We start from the raw sequence: 13406 nt of genomic DNA, 5'->3' as shown, positions 1-13406 counted from the left end.
GGTGGAAGAAACGTAGATTACATGGGTAAATATTGAGGTTTATTTCAGTGGACTAAAGGATGGGAAAAAAGTATTCAGTAGATTAATGCTTTGATTAATGGAATTCAATGTGGTTTGCTGCAGAACTAAAAACAGAACTCAAAACACAATGCCACCTCTGAGTTTAAGAAAACAATATATCTCTAAGCCCCAAATAAAACTTTTCATTTGAATAAACAGTTTACTCTTGTAGACTTAGAACTATTAGCCTATAAATGTTTACATTAAATAATTGGGCCACATCATTTGCAGTGCATACACTCAATTTAATCCTTTTCTCCTGTTTTTGTTTTTTTAAAACTTTCAAATACTTCCTTATGTTCTGAAACTTATTCTGATACAGATTTTCATTATCTTCCCATTTTAGGATGTCAAATCTTTAAACTGTTATCTGCTAACAGCTTGAAACCTGCACGCAATGGGTGTGAGATTCATCAGTAGGTTCAGATGCGCACGCACTTCAGAGCTTGCATGCTTGCCTGTTTGTTTATTGTGCGTATCTTCTAGACTAAAACATAGCCTGACTTCAACAGGCAGCTTTTCATATACACACAGACTGATGTTTTATTGTAATACATATATCTCATGCAAGACATTGTATTTTCCTAATAAAACAAGTTATCTTTATATATTTGAATAATACAAAAATAGGGTAAAATCGGAAAAAAATGAACATTACTTTCTGTAAAACCTGTGATTTTTTCGACAAAATTAGTTAAAACTGAAAACGAAGGGGATTATGCATTGTATTATATTATATTACCTGCTTCAGATCAATCTGTGCTCCAAATTCGATGCACATTTTAATCATTTCCAAGTCTCCACTCTGAACTGCCAGATGGAGAGGACTGCACTTTCCATTATTGGTAAAATTGATGTGACTTTCAGTAGAATGACCTAATTCTTCACCTGAGAAAGAAAATAAAATGCAAACATATTAAATAAAGATAACACAAGAAATCAAGATTTAAAAAACAAACAAATATAGGGATATATTTTCCCCCTTAATACCAACATGTAACTCCTGTTAACACTCATGGAGTTCTGTGAATGCACTGAGCATATGAGTTATGGCCCTCGTTGTACACGCACTTAGCCATATCTGTAACTTTACTCATTGGAGCATGCTCATTGAACTTGTAGAGAGTTATAGTGTGTAAATGTTTGCAGGATCAAAACCTTTGCATAGCCCTTTGAGAAGCAAAGTACTAAATACGCACTAAGTGTCACTACAGGTATGTCTATATTTGAATTGGGAGATGTGATTCCCAGCCCACTTAAGACTTACCCGCATTAGCTCTGCTCAAGCTAGTGTCTAAAAATGGCAGTGTGTCTCAGCAGGACAGGCGGCCACTTGGGCTAGCTGCCGCAAGTATAATCCCACCTGACCCCTGGGTACGTACTCAGGTGGCTAGCCTGAGCCACCGCCTGTGCCACCATGGACACATTCTTTTTTAGGCACTAGCACAAGCAGAACTCATGGATGTACATCTACACAAGCCTCCCAGCTCAACTATAGACATACCTGTAACAGGATAGGTGGCCCATTAAATGAAACTGGGTTCAGTTCTCCTGTCCCAGTCTAGGTGCTCCCAGTTGGGCCAATTAAGAGGATGGGGCAGCACCTGGGGGCCTATAAAAGGTCAGTTAAATGTCAGAGCAGGGTGAGTCAGACAGGAGAAGGGAGAGAGAAAGCTGCCATAGAGAGAAGACAGTCCCTGGGAGAAGTCTGAAGGCAGGAGAGCAGCAAGAAGGGTTTGCTGGCTGGCTGGCATCCTCAAGTCAGAAAGCCAAGGATGGAGAGGGCTAAAGGTAGTAATAATAGGAGGAGGAGGAGCAGCAGCAGCAGAGAGAGGGATTCCTCCTGGCTCTAAGCCAGAGCCAACAGCCAGAAAAGGCTGAAGGAAGGGGGAGCAGCAGAGGGGCTTACCAGCTGATGTCTCCTTGCTGGAGAGCTGGATCCAGAGAAAGAACAAAAGGAGGATACTCCCAGAAGAGAGGCTTTGGGAGTTCCCATGAGGAGAGCGGGGTTGCCCCCCAAAAGGAAGGCCTGGAGTAGCTGTCATAGCTGAGGAACAGAGGACTGACAAAGAGTCCAGGTACAGCGGAAGATGCCAGAATGTGGTTGGTGTTATGTCAGTGGCCAAAAGGATAATGTGCTTTTTAAGGACTACTTGTACTGGCATGATATGGACTATGTTTTGGAACTTTTACTGTGGACTATTTGCACTACGTTTTACTAATGAACTGTGTGTGGATTAGAAGATAAGCCTCCATGGAGATACTGGGGACTCAGAAGGGAAAATGAGGCGAGGGGCCAACTGAAGGGCTGCCTTGAGGCCACGAGAGCGCAGCTGGGAGGAGGCTACTCATTTACAGTACCTATAACTAATAAGGATGAAACAAAAGAGATTTGGAACATTTATTTACCTTTTTTTAAAATAATTTCCATGCATGCTTTTGCACCTGAAAAGGCAGCTGCATGGACAGGCATACATCCAGTTTTGTTTGATTTACATAACTTTCCTCCATTTTCAAGCTGAAAAATAGCGTTCACATATAGTTAAATGGCATGCTGCAAATTATGACCAAATAACACGTTATCATAGATGTACTTTCTCACTTGTAATGTCTGTGTCTATTCTATGTTTTGATGATCTTTAAAATACATGATTCATTTGAAAAAAAAATAGAATAGCAGGCTAGACTTATATATATATAAATCCAATAAACAGTGAAGTATAATTCCTCAAGGAGCATGCTTGAAGTTTACCCAATGGTTTTCTAAAATTCACATTTCCAAAATCACATTTCATTTGGGGTTTCCTGGGGTTTTTTAAATATACTGGACCAAAGTGGAGTGAGTTTTTTCACCTTTCTCACAGCAGACTGGAGACCCAGTGGGGAAACTTAGTAGATAGTAGGTGTAGCAGCTGTCCAGTGTAGGCACAAGGTACAGAGGGAATACAGTTCCCTGATAAACTCGATTTGGAAAGGGATTTAGAGGAAGACACCCCCAAGGAAGCTGGGAAAATGGGGCTGGGACTCCTAACGTCTGGTACAGTGGGGAGACAACCCCTAATCCCCTTTTTCCAGTCCCCCATAACCATCATTCAATGTTGCTGGGGTCCCAGCGACAGACTGGGACCAAGTTGGGAAGGGGGAGGGCACACAGAAGTTCTCCCAAATAGGAGAAAACAATTAAGGAAATAATGATGACCCACACTGTATGATTTATTGGTGGGTATTCCCAGATATTTTAAGTGAATAAAGTTGCAGCCTAATTAAACTACATCCATTGCCTCTTCTCTTTCTTCCAGCTTGGCCAGGACAAGCTATTTTTCTCAGGAATGGGCATTGTTTTAACATAATGCACTCAAGAATCTTGTTAACACATTTTTTCATAGTGCTGCTGTAGGTACAAAGAGATTTAAAAGATTCCCAAGGAAAGACAGGCATATGCTGGCAGATAAAACACACTGCATTTCAGAAAAAATAAAAAAAAATATACCTCATGCAAGATGTTAAAATGTCTTTTTTCTAGCTTAAGACACCAATTTTGCAAATAGATGCACCCTTACATCTAATGGAACTATATGAGAGCACTAGGATGTGACACACTTATTTGCAGTATTATAAGAGGCCATTGAAGTGAACAGGGCTCCACTCAGGCTCATGCAACTTGCCGTACTGGGGCTTTAATTTATGCTTACACTTCTTTGGTTAAGCAGAGCTATACAAAGTAGAAAAACAGACAACACATTGTATTAAGATAAGCAGAAGAACATTAGGGGAAATCAAATCATTCTACGTACCAGAAGCGTCAGTGCCTCAGGATTTTCTTTGTAACATGCTACTATTATAGGTGTGTTGCCAGTTTCTCCTTCCAGATTAACATCTGTACTGCTGTGTTGGACCAACACCTAGAAAGTAAACATAAGAACGGCCATACTGGGTCAGACCAATGGTCCATCTAGCCCATTATCCTGTCTTCCAACAGTGGCCAAAACCAGGTGCTTCAGAGGGAATGAACAGAATAGGTAATCATCAAATGATCCACCCCATCACCCATTCCCAGCTTCTGGCAAACAGAGGATAGGGACACCATTCTTGCCCATCGTGGCGAATAATCACAAAAGAGAACCTTTAAAATTTTGAACTAATTTAATTGCTTATCATGCATCATTTCTTATTATTAGTGTTCTGTTTGAGGCGCACCAACAGCATGCAGAGTAATAGAAGGAGAGGAAAGGAGTTCCAGATATATGTACCACAGTGCAAGAAGATACAGGTGAGAGTAGGCCAGGGAAAGAAAGCTTATGTTTACAGTAGAGAGTCACTAGTAATTGAACTAGTGGGACAATACTGCTGTAAGCACCAACAGTAAAGTGACTACACACTAGCGATACTATTTTGGGCCAAGTTCTGATTCAGTTTTGCCCTGTGTTTACACTGGCACTGAACTATATACCACTGAATTTCTACTGCTGTCTGGATATCTAACAAAGTTACCAGAACAGGTCTAAGAAGCAATGGATTCTGGGAGATCTGAGAAAAATTAAATGTCTCTAGATATTATCTATATTTCTCTGTGTTTTCTCTTGCTAAATAAACTTTACTTTATTTCCCTTTCAAATAGCTCCCATATGCCTTGTCGGCACTGGAGAATTTGGCATATTAACTAGCTTTTGGAAAGGGAAACAAAGGGAGAGTTAGGTTAAATAGAGGAAAGTGCGGGGGAAGACATGAGAGCATATATGTAAGCATGAGCAGACTTGTGCAGAGTCTTGAAGGTGAATTTAGGCCCATATCCAGAATTTAATTTTCAAATTCCGTGTTCCACATTTATTTTTAACAGACAATGCATATGTGCAAAATTGTGAGGAGGAAGCTGGAGGTTTTGGCAGCTGTTTAGGGGAATCTCTGACATCTTACAGAACTTTAGTTACATTATGGACCACAGTGGTGTTTTCTTCCTTTTTGTGTTTGAGAAAACTATCAGAAGAGTTTGGATGCAATTTAGAAAAGTTCTTTTCTGGTGATGTTATAACAAATGCATGAGCTAGTAACTTCCAGAATTCTACTTACACAACATATGCCTCGTCAACAAATGGGGAAATAGTTTTGCTAAAAATTTCAAAGTTGTTTCTGCAAAAAGAAAAGGAGTACTTGTGGCTTCTTAGAGACTAACAAATTTATTTGAGTGTAAGCTTTCATGAGCTACAGCTCACTTCATTGGATGCATGCAGTGGAAAATACAGTGGAGAGATTTTATATACACCGAGAACATGAAACAATGGGTGTTTCCATACACACTGTAACAAGAGTGATCAGGAATGGTGAGCTATTACCAGCAGGAGAGAATAAAAAAACCCTTTAGTAGTGATAATCAAGGTGGGCCATTTCCAGCAGTTGACAAGAACTTGTGAGGAACAGTAGGGGGGGGAATAGCTTTACTTTGTGTAATGACACATCCACTCCCAGTCTTTATTCAAGCCTAATGTAATGGTGTCCAGTTTGCAAATTAATTCCAAATCAGCAGTCTCTCATTGGAGTCTGTTTTTGAAGTTTTTTTGTTGAAGAATTGCGACTTTTAGGTCTGTAATCGAGTGACCAGAGAGACTGAAGTGTTCTCCAACTGGTTTTTGAATGTTCTAATTCTTGACGTCTGATTTGTGTCCATTTATTCTTTTACGTAGAGACTGTCCAGTTTGACCAATGTACATGGCAGAGGGGCATTGCTGGCACATATCACATTGGTAGATGTGCAGGTGAATGAGCCTCTAATAAATTGGTTAGTCTCTAAGGTGCCACAAGTACTCCTTTTCTTTTTGCAAATACAGACTAACACGGCTGTTACTCTGAAACCTCTGATAGTGTGGCTGATGTGATTAGGCCCTATGATGGTGTCCCCTGAATAGATATGTGGAAACAGTTGGCAATGGGCTTTGTTGCAAGGACAGGTTCCTGGGTTAGTGGTTTTGTTGTGTGGTGTGTGATTGCTGGTAATTGCTTCAGGTTGGGGGGCTTTCTGTAAGCAAGGACTGGCCTTCTCCCAAGATCTGTGAGAATGATGGGTCATCCTTAAGGATAGGTTGTAGAGCCTTGATGATGCGCTGGAGTGGTTTTAGTTGGGGGCTGAAAGTGATGGCTAGTGGCGTTCTGTTATTTTCTTTGTTGGGCCTGTCCTGTAGTAGGTGACTTCTGGGAACTCTTCTGGCTCTGTCAATATGTTTCTTCACTTCAGCAGGTGGGTACTGTTGTTGTAAGTTGTAAGAACGCTTGATAGAGATCTTGTAGGCGTTTGTCTCTGTCTGAGGGGTTGGAGCAAATGCGGTTGTATCGTAGAGCTTGGCTGTAGACAATGGATCGTTTGATGTGGTCCGGATGAAAGCTGGAGGCATGTAGGTAAGTATAGCGGTCAGTAGGTTTCCAGTATAGGGTGGTGTTTATGTGACCATCGCTTATTAGCACTGTAGTGTCCAGGAAGTGGATCTCTTGTGTGGACTGGTCCAAGCTGAGGTTGATGGTGGGATGGAAATTGTTGAAATCATGGTGGAATTCCTCAAGGGCTTCTTTTCCATGGGTCCAGATGATGATGATATCATCAATGTAGCACAAGGAGAGTAGGGGCATTAGGGGACGAGAGCTGAGGAAGCGTTGTTCTAAGTCAGCCATAAAAATGTTGGCATACCGTGGGGCCATGCAGGTACCCATAGCAGTGCCACTGATTTGAAGGTATACATTGTCCCCAAATGTGCAATAGTTATGGGTGAGGACAAAGTCACAAAGTTCAGCCACCAGGTTTGCCGTGACATTATTGGGGATACTGTTCCTGACGGCTTGTAGTCCATCTTTGTGTGGAATGTTGGTGTAGAGGGCTTCTACATCCATAGTGGCCAGGAAGGTGTTTTCAGGAAGATCAGGATGGTGTAGTTTCCTCAGGAAGTCAGTGGTGTCTCAAAGATAGCTAGGAGTGCTGGTAGAGTAGGGCCTGAGAAGGGAGTCTACATAGCCAGACAATCCTGCTGTCAGGGTGCAAATGCCTGAGATGATGGGGCGTCCAGGATTTCCAGGTTTATGGATTTTGGGTAGCAGATAGAATACCCCTGCTCAGGGTTCTAGGGGTGTGTCTGTGCAGATTTGTTCTTGTGCTTTTTCAGGGAGTTTCTTGAGCAGATGGTGTAGTTTCTTTTGGTAACCCTCAGTGGGATCAGAGGGAAATGGCTTGTAGAATGTGGTGTTGGAGAGCTACCTAGCAGCCTCTTGTTCATATTCCGACCTATTCATGATGACAACAGCACCTCCTTTGTCAGCCTTTTTGATTATGATGTCAGAATTGTTTCTGAGGCTATGGATGGCATTGTGTTCTGCACGGCTGAGGTTATGAGGCAAGCGATGTTGTTTTCCACAATTTCAGCCCATGCACGTCGGCAGAAGCACTCTATGTACAAGTCCAGTCTGTTGTTTCGACCTTCAAGAGGAGTCCACCCAGAATCCTTCTTTTTGTAGTGTTGGTAGGAAGATCTCTGTGGGTTAGTATGCTGTTCAGAGGTGTGTTGGAAATATTCCTTGAGTCAGAGACATCGAAAATAGGATTCTAGGTCACCACAGAACTGTATCATGTTCGTGGGAGTGGAGGGGCAGAACGAGAGACCCCAAGATAGCCCAGCAGAAGAATCTTTCCTAAGAGTATAGCTGGATAGATTAACAATATTGCTGGGTGGGTTAAAGGAACCACTGTTGTGGCCCCTTGTGGCATGTAGTAGTTTAGATAGTTTAGTGTCCTTTTTCTTTTGTAGAGAAGCAAAGTGTGTGTTGTAAATGGCTTGTCTAGTTTTTGTAAAGTCCAGCCACAAGGAAGTTTGTGTGGAGGGTTGGTTTTTTATGAGAGTATCCAGTTTTGAGAGCTCATTCTTAATCTTTCCCTGTTTGCTATATTGGATGCTGATCAGGTGGTTCTGCAGTTTCTTTGGGAGTGTGTGGCACAATCTGTCAGCATAGTCTGTGTGGTATGTAGATTGTAATGGATTTTTTACCTTCAGCCCTTTTGGTATGATGTCCATCTGTTTGCATTTAGAAAGGAAGATGATGTCTATCTGTATCTGTACGAGTTTTTTCATGAAGTTGATAGATTTCCACTCCATACGGCTAAATTCAGTGCCTTGCATAATGACAGGTTTCAGAATAGCAGCCGTGTTAGCCTGTATCCGCAAAAAGAAAAGGAGTACTTGTGGCACCTTAGAGACTAACAAATTTATCTGAGCATAAGCTACGAAAGCTTACGCGCAAATAAATTTGTTAGTCTCTAAGGAGTACTTGTGGCACCCCTTTTCTTTTTGCGGATACAGACTAACACGGCTACTACTCTGAAAGTTGTTTCTGTTTCTCAGGATTTGGAACAGTCCCATTTGCTTAATTTGCTTAATTTCAGCTTTATCAATATTTGTATTGAAATTGTTTTCAACGTGGTTATAAAATGTTTTACTAAAAACCAAGTTTTCTTACTAAAAGCCATGGTCAGAACAAATCTTAATGGATAACTTTGTTGGTAAGTCACTTTTGCTTAGCAACTTTTGAGTAGTTTATCTCTTTTGTGAGTACCTGCCATCTGAAGAACTTACAGGGCTATATTTTCAGTGGGTATAAGCTTCTTGTGTGTGAATTTGTACACTTGGAATTTTGCATACAACTAGTGAAATTGTGTGCCCAGGGGGCTCTTGAGCCCTTTATGCATGTATATTTACTTGGACTATAATCTTACCTTAACTATTTCATTGTGAAGGCACTGCACAGCTAGATGAAGAGGTGCCATCATACTGGAGTTTAGAATGTTTGGGTTAGCGCCTCTGCTGAGAAGTAATTTAACACTTTCAACCTGGTTTTTTTTTGTGGCCCAGTGCAATGGGGTGTTTCCAGAGGAGTCCATCACATTTAGCGCTAGGTCAAAAGGTAAAAAAACAAAGTATACTACAATAAACATGTAGCTGGCAAATGTTCTGATGCAGTTAATAGACAACTGATTTTCCTGTGAAATATATTTTCAGTAGAGGTTCTCTGTCACTGGGTTTGTTTGTAGGTTTGTTTAAATAAATCATCAACTGTGAAAGACTCTTGCTGCTATTACTAAGGTGCCAGTTACATTATAAATGAATTACAATTAATTAATTATGTCCTATGCTGAATCCACAATGTTATGATTGAGAGGTAATATTACATTAAAAATGTCATCATACAACAACAGAGGAGAGCAAGGATGAACATGTAACAAAGATACCAAAACAATGTTAAGAAAATCGTGATTCCTCTGTGAAGATGGCAGTAATAAGTCCGAACACCAATCTACACCATTGAAGTAATGGATGCTTTTATTTAAACTATTTTTATTTAATGATACAGAAGATAATTTAATCAAGTATTACCTTCATTGGAAGAATCATCTAAAATCATCTCCATTAATTCTATGTGACCTCCTCCTGCAGCATGATGCAATGGAGTGGCCTTCAGTTCATCCAATTTGCTAAGCCCAGAACGATTTTTCTTAATTAAACTCCGCAATCTGCAAGCACTTCCATCTGAAATCACCTAATTTTGGGTGCAAATATTGTAAATTGCTTTATTTTTTTCCACTAAACAAGACTTTAGTAACACCATATGCTAAAAAGTAGATCAGAATAAAATTTCTCTCTGTCTTGTTTGCCTATCAGTTTCAAAAGCAGTTGGACTACATTACTTTTACTTAGGACCTTGCACACATTTTTCATTATGTGACATATAAATGTGTGATTTGTTCCTGGCCTTACCATTCAATTAGTTTCTAAAAGTAAAAGCAGTTATTTCTGAAAATGTTCAACTTTTTCATTGATTTATCATATAAAATCTTATAATTGATTTGAGCTTTCAATATATCAAAGACAAACTAAATGGATCAACCAAATATATAAACCAGCTGGCAACAGAAAATTAAAAAACAGACACTTTCACACCAATCCAAACATGAAATACAATATTTAAAAGTATAAGTGTAATTCAACATCCTTACTCCAACTTCTTCTAATTTTCCCTTTTGCTAAAAAGAATGGCAAAGAATAAGAATCAGAAAGTACCACATGAATTGCGTATATTTTTCATATTATTGCTCCTGTCTTACAGCCTGATAATGCATGTAAATAGCTGTATTCAAATACTGAAATGAGTATGTGCTCTTTGCAGTTGGTATAACCAGAAACCTCCATAGCTCACCAACTGCACAACTCCATGCTGAAGGAATCAAATCCTGCTCCACTGAAGTCAATGGCAAAACTCCCATTGACTTCAATGAGTGCAAAATCAAACTCAAGACAAGCAGCAAAAAGAAATTAACAAAAATGTAAGTAATCTAGACTCAACTGTTTTCCCTTCTGCATAAAGTCAAAGATCTTCCCACCCACCAGCCTCTATTCTGTTCCCCTGTGTCCAGGAGGGGAAGAGGTTAACGATGAAGGAAAATAAACAATCTTGACCCTTTCCCTGAACAGAACTTTACACTGAGATTGAGAATGATTCGGGGCTGCACCTCCAAGTCACAGTTCAAGGAGAGGGGGCTTGTGCCCTCAGGATTCTGGACTGCTTTGGAGAAAAAAAATCCATTAAAATGTTCACAGCTGCAGGAAATTATGCAGATGCATGTCAGACAATAGAAGGGGTCAGACAATCATTACTTAATGAGAATAAACACTGAGATTCAAAACGTTAAAGCTTTCGCACCATTAACATCTAAATTGTCAATATCCCACCCCCAAATATACCAAGTAACCTTAGATCAAACTCTGGTAAGTTCTCAAGGGACACAAGGTGGGTGAGGCAACGTCTTGTATCGGGCCAAACTCTGTGGGTGAGAGAGACAAGCCTTCAAGCCACACACAGCTCTTCTTCATGTCATACTAGCTAATAATAATCTAGGGATACCCAATATCACAGTAGCGAACATCTGAGGACCAACAGGGCTCACCATCACTGCAGGCAAGTTCTCAAGCGGCATTTTCCTTTCCTCCCCCCCCCCCCCGGGCTGTGCATTTGGACTGTTATCCGTGGAAATACAGTGTGTGGGGGCGCGGGGCGTTAGTGGGTGTAGGGGGAAACAGAGGGTTGCTGACATTGACCCTTCCAAGCCTCCTCCCGCCCCACGCCCTCTGCTGCCTCCAGCCTCTCCCATCCCCTCCCCCACACCTTAGACAACTCAGCCCCCCATCTTCCCCCCTTAGACACCTCTCCCTCCCCCCCCCCGGCAGAACCTTCCCCGCGCCCTCAGCGCCTGCCCAGCCCCGTCCTTGCCCCGTTCGCCAGCCCGTCTGCCCCGCTTCTCGCCGCACCGACCTTAAAGACGTCCTGCGAGGCGAGGGAGGCGGCATCGGCCTCGCACACGACCCCCTCGTAGGAGCCGCACGCCGCCTTGTCCCGCGGCGGGAACATCCTCAGCAGGGCGCGCTTCATGGCTCTGTCCGCCGCCCGCCCCGGCCACCTGGAAGGGAGCGAGAGCAGCGAGTGAGTCCCGCGCCGGCGGGGGGGGGGGGGGGGAGGCGCCGGCGGCAGGGCGCGGAGCGCGGCCGGCTAGGGACACGCCTCATGCCGCGCACCTCAGCTCCCCCACGGGCGGCCCCCGCCGGGAGCCCGACGAGGCTGGGGGACCCGCAGCGGGAAGAGGCTCTAGGGACGCGAAGCGCTGGGGGCACTCAGGAAACGTCTCCCCGCCTGGCCAAGGAGACCAACCCTTGCCCGCCGCCTTTCCACCAGCCGGCAACCCCGGCCGGCACGACTCAGGGAACCCTTTCCCGAGCTGCGCCAGGGAGGCTGAGCCCGGGGTCTTTCCCCTGCCGGCCAGGAGCGAAGCACTGTGCTGAGGGGGCGAGGAGAGCGTTCGGTGAGGGAGGGAGGGAAGGGGGTGAATTTTGCGCCCTCCCAGGGGCCTGTGAGAGGGAGATTCACAGCTGCCAGTCCTAGAGGGGCCAGGTGGGTGAGGTACATGGGACCAACTTCTGTTGGTGAGAGAGGCAAGCTTTTGAGCCACACAGGGCTCTCCTTCAGGTCTGGATAAAGGCTCTCCCAGCCTCATGTAAGGTGGAACAGCTTATTTTAGCATGAAACCTTGAAAATTGCCCTGGTGTTCTTGTTGATCAAATAACTGGACAAGCTCTGAGTCAAAAGAACAAGGAAAACCCATATTTACTCAGATCGCCAGCAAAAGCTTTGAAAACGTTTGAAATGTCAAATTCTGATATTTCCTTCAGGTCAAGCAAGATTTCCCTACTGACACTGAGGGACCTGAACAGCCCCATCTTGAAATCCCAATTTTAGCCCCAGTAAAATTGTGTATTATTATGATCACTCAGAATGAAATTATGAAAATGTTCATAATCTTTAAATCAAATCAAATCAAATCTTTAAGTGTTTTGTGGGGCGCCCGTTACAAAAATATAACCATAGTGATGTCAGTATGGTTACACAGTTGTAAATTAATTAGGGTGTTAACTAATAAATTCATTTCTTGAGTGCTTTAGGATTTCCAGCATGTCAACAAGTATGAGGTATTTATAGAGCTTTGGGTCATGCACTAAGTATAATATTAAATGAAAAAACTCCAGTGCAGTTAACTGAAATGAAAAAAAATGCAAAAACTTAATGCATTGTTGCAACCTAACTGCTGAAGAATCAAATCCTCAAATCAGAAAAATTCTACAACAATGTTGTCTTTGCCATAGTGCACTGCTGGCAATGCTGAGCCCTGGGCACTCTGTGGGAAGGGGGGCAATCCTGGCTCTACTAGGCTCCCAGAAATAGAAGGTAGCCTTTGGGCTGGTCTGTTTTACATTTTGCTTCCTCTGATCCCCCTGGGTCATTCCAGAAGCTGGGGATTGGCCAGAGGTTGTGGCTCATCCCTGTCCACACCTCAACATGCTGCCTATACTGAAGGCTGTGAAGGAGGGTATGATAGGGTCAACTAGCCCCATGATAGGCAGCTGATTAAACTGACTTCAAAATTGTTAGCTGGGGTCAGAATTTAGTCTTGCATTTTTATGCTATACATGCATATCTGCAGCACTGTATAAATAGTTATAATTCTATATACACTTAATATCATGAACTATAATCCTATATATTATGGTATACATTTCTGAAAAATAAAAAATAGAAATTATTAATTTGTTGAATGTGGCTGACTTAATGTTGCTTTAACTTTAATTTATTAATTTTCTGAGTTTTGTATGCTTGATTTCTCAACATTTACATTGCATTAATATTATTTTTTTGCAATTTATTTAACCAGGGAGTTGGAGAGAGTTCAGGAGAGGGAGGGAATTAAAAAAGCACTACAAAGCATTTTAAAATAC

The 13406-nt window shown here is 42.3% G+C and overlaps 1 protein-coding gene across 1 annotated transcript in view; it reads right to left on the bottom strand.

Moving 5' to 3' along the window:
* TRPA1 (transient receptor potential cation channel subfamily A member 1) overlaps window positions 1-11511 on the bottom strand; it is a gene marked incomplete at its 5' end in the record, with an annotated part of 62255 nt that extends 50744 nt beyond the window's left edge. The window contains 6 exons of the mRNA XM_084621736.1: window positions 803-948; window positions 2470-2578; window positions 3855-3962; window positions 8804-8979; window positions 9462-9624; window positions 11395-11511. Coding sequence (XP_084477862.1) covers window positions 803-948; window positions 2470-2578; window positions 3855-3962; window positions 8804-8979; window positions 9462-9624; window positions 11395-11511 — 819 coding nt within the window. The remainder of the gene's footprint in view (window positions 1-802; window positions 949-2469; window positions 2579-3854; window positions 3963-8803; window positions 8980-9461; window positions 9625-11394) is intronic.
* Between the last annotated feature and the right edge of the window lie 1895 nt (window positions 11512-13406).

The sequence above is a fragment of the Lepidochelys olivacea genome (assembly GCF_965140295.1).
Source record: "Lepidochelys olivacea isolate rLepOli2 genome assembly, chromosome: 2".
Classification (NCBI taxonomy): Eukaryota; Metazoa; Chordata; order Testudines; family Cheloniidae; genus Lepidochelys; species Lepidochelys olivacea.
This window is presented reverse-complemented; position numbering and strand designations above follow the sequence as displayed.